This window comes from Zingiber officinale, chromosome 7A (genome assembly GCF_018446385.1).
Source record: "Zingiber officinale cultivar Zhangliang chromosome 7A, Zo_v1.1, whole genome shotgun sequence".
In the NCBI taxonomy this organism is placed as follows: Eukaryota; Viridiplantae; Streptophyta; class Magnoliopsida; order Zingiberales; family Zingiberaceae; genus Zingiber; species Zingiber officinale.
In genome coordinates this window covers 129,172,774-129,175,760 of record NC_055998.1, presented here as the reverse complement: position 1 = coordinate 129,175,760, position 2,987 = coordinate 129,172,774, and the positions used below count along the sequence as shown (strand labels likewise).

Here is a 2,987-nt window from a genome sequence, read left to right as displayed (position 1 = left end):
AAGTGGCTGCAGGTGTTTGTAGCAGGCCTCAACCTTGCATGTCGTAGTATAAATCCTTCCTTCCTTCTACGACCACCATTCCAAGTTAGATGCTACAAGTTGTAGCAGCTATATGGATAGTTAGCTGCGAAGTTACTGCTGCAACGTTTAGCAGCAAAGAAAAGGCGCTACATCAGCAAAGTAATTTCAAATAATTTTTTACCAAGTTGATATACATCAACTTAAATATTTTTAGAGTAATATATGCTAGAAAATGTAGGTGATACAAAAACGACTTAGCAAATGACTGCTACACACTGTAGCAGCTACATGGACAGTTAGCTGCTACAAGGTGTAGTAGTTAACTGTTGAAGTAGCAGCTACAACATGTAGCAGCTACCTTTTCAAGTGGCTGCAGCCTATAGGCGTTTGTAGCAGGCGTCGTCATTGCACGTTATGTCATTAATCCTTCTAATATATGTTCGGATCACGGTGGAGAATAACAAATTAAAATGAAACAAATTACCATTGAATATGAAATAGAAGGAATTAAAGACGTCGTCCTTAGATCGAGATTGGAGGGAGGTGGTAAGCACAATGACAGTTATCAAACGCCATTGTCGATGAAGGAAGAGACGAGCGTGAGAGAGAAAGAGAGCGGTTAGATAGAGAGCGACGAGCCAAGTAGCTTGTAATGTCTTTGCTTTGCTTTCCTGACAAGAGCGCAAGATCCAACTAACGCAGAAGAAGGTAGGAGAGAGAGAGAGAGAGAAAGCGACGACGAAAATTTAGAAATTGAAAAATTTTGCTCGATGATGTTTTGAAAAGAAGATCGAAAAAGAGAGAGAATAAATAAAATATTTTTTGCAAAGAAATCGAGCTGACAACACCACGTCTATACATTACTCACGATTACACACAAAACATCGCTTAGCCTATCAAATCTATCTCATTTGAAAAAACATTATCCAAGAAATTAAAAAATGGCTACAAATTTATTATTAATGTAAAATTTTAAAAATAAAATAATTCTTCTTCATCCCCAGTGGCTAAAGTAATGATCCCACTCGTCTTCACCCAGATTTGTACTCACCAGACTCTGCTTCCACGTATACTTTTCTTCGGCCACGGCGTCTGCGGTCCCTTCTGTGATTTGCTTCCTCTGCTTCTGCACCCTCTCGATCACCTTCTCCACAGCCACATCGAACGCATCGTCGAACTCCGCCGCTCCTCTCCGGCGATCACCGTACACCAGCCTCGGAAGCATGCCCACGACCTCCTTTCTCATCGCCGCCACTTCCTCCGCCGTGATTTTTCGAAGCGCCAGCTCGATACTCTCGTTCCCCTGCCTCACCACCTCCTCCGGCAGGAACACCGAGTACCTCCGGTAGTCCCGCGGCAGGTGCCATGCGTACTGCGTGTAGGCGGAGCCGGGGTGGAAGAATACCGGCACGCATCCGGCGACCATGGCGTCGAAGGTCGAGCGCCGCGTGGGGGAGTCACCCACCGGCTGAAGGCAGAAGACAGAGCTTTCGAAGAGAGCCATGATGCGGCGAGGGGAGAAGCACGAGCCAGCCCGTTCACCAGCGCAGTCGAGCAGCTTGCATCTTGCGGAGGCGCGGCACTGCTCGATGGAGAGGTCGCGGAGGGACGCAGTGGAATTGGGCGGCCGCCACCGGGGCGCGCCTGCGAAGGAGAAGAGCCACGGTCGGCTTTGTTTCAGGACTCTATTTTGCCACGCCGTGAGCTCGGCTACCGTGGAAGGGTGGAAGTACGTCGGGTAGGGAATCGCCATGTCGTTGCGGTGCCATGGACTCGATTCAATAATCTGTCGAAATTATTCACAAAACCAAATCAAAATCGAAACTTTTTAGTAGATTTTAACTAAAAATCGAATTTTTTAAGAGTTTTCATCGTTCTCACCAGCGTCGTCATGCTCTTGAGCTCGGGCAGCAACAGCAGCTTGCTGCCCCAATCGCCATCCTCCGTCCACCGCCGGAAGTCCCACGTAATCCTCCCAGCGACCATGAAGTGGTCCCTCCCGCCCATCTTTGTCCACTCCGGCCTCGACCGGAGCCACTGAGCGAGCTCCAGCGGCGCCGCGTCGCGCACGGAGACATTGGATCCCCAAAGGTGGTGCCCCATTTCAATCCCGGGGTAGAACGGCACGAACACGGCGGCGGCGCGGTCGGGGTCGTCCGTGAGGCACTCATACTGCCGCATGCGACTATGGAAGATGAGTTCCAGCGTGAACTGGTCAGTAGCGTACCAGTCGCCGCCGAGGCCGCGGCCAAAACCGCCGTTGTCGGCCAAGTGGCAGGCGTCGCCGGCCCAGCGGCTGAACACGCAGCAGTTTCGAAGGAGATCAACGTTAAAACGCGCTGGAAGCTCCTGAACAAAGATATAACGCCCGTCGCAGCCGGAGCTGGTCAACGCAGTCCCCGCCGGCGAGCTTACTTCGCCCGGAAGCAAGAGCAGAAAACAGAGCACCAACGAGACTACAACGACGTAGAACATTCGACGGACGGTGTCGACGCCTCCGCCGAGGCTGAGGTGATGAATGAGCAAGCGAGCTGTGTCTTTCTTTCCGATCGACATCGGATATTTTCTGCTCTGTTGCCGATCCATCTATCCTTCATAAAGCAGAGAAAAATCACCGTCTACTCCCTGACAATTCAACAATAATCCGCGTAAATTTCATTTTGACCGAGCACTTCTCTTTCTGGTCACAGATTCAAAATATTACATTTTGTCTAAAAACTCCAACTACACCGGGTCAAGTCCATGTTCAGTTTTTTATGATAAATATAATTTACGTCGAAAGTGACTTGTTTAGAGAGAGATTCACTAGGCTGCCTGATTTCGTCCGCGTCTGAGGAGTCGGACAGCTTAAATCCTTGTTTCGAGAACGCTCTGTCGAAAAATTATATTAAAAAATTCGAATGGCCTAAATTTAAATTTGGCACATTTTCCGAGATCTGACATGATGGAACCGGTCAGGAGTATTT

At 49.0% G+C, this 2,987-nt stretch overlaps 1 protein-coding gene across 1 annotated transcript; it reads right to left on the bottom strand.

Moving 5' to 3' along the window:
* Window positions 1-857: 857 nt before the first annotated feature.
* On the bottom strand, window positions 858-2,678 carry LOC122002513 (xyloglucan galactosyltransferase KATAMARI1 homolog). The gene is made up of 2 exons (XM_042557711.1): window positions 1,903-2,678; window positions 858-1,807 (listed from the first exon to the last, which is right to left on the bottom strand). Exons 1-2 carry the CDS (start codon window positions 2,605-2,607, stop codon window positions 1,016-1,018), a joined length of 1,497 nt encoding a protein of 498 aa, XP_042413645.1. The 5' UTR covers window positions 2,608-2,678; the 3' UTR covers window positions 858-1,015.
* Window positions 2,679-2,987: the final 309 nt, after the last annotated feature.

Coding starts and splice junctions, on each gene's coding strand:
- LOC122002513 (XM_042557711.1), bottom strand. CDS start 2,607: ATGGATCGGCAACAGAGCAGAAAATATCCGATGTCGATCGGAAAGAAA. Junction 1,808..1,902: donor TCAAGAGCATGACGACGCTG/GTGAGAACGATG, acceptor TAATTTCGACAG/ATTATTGAATCGAGTCCATG.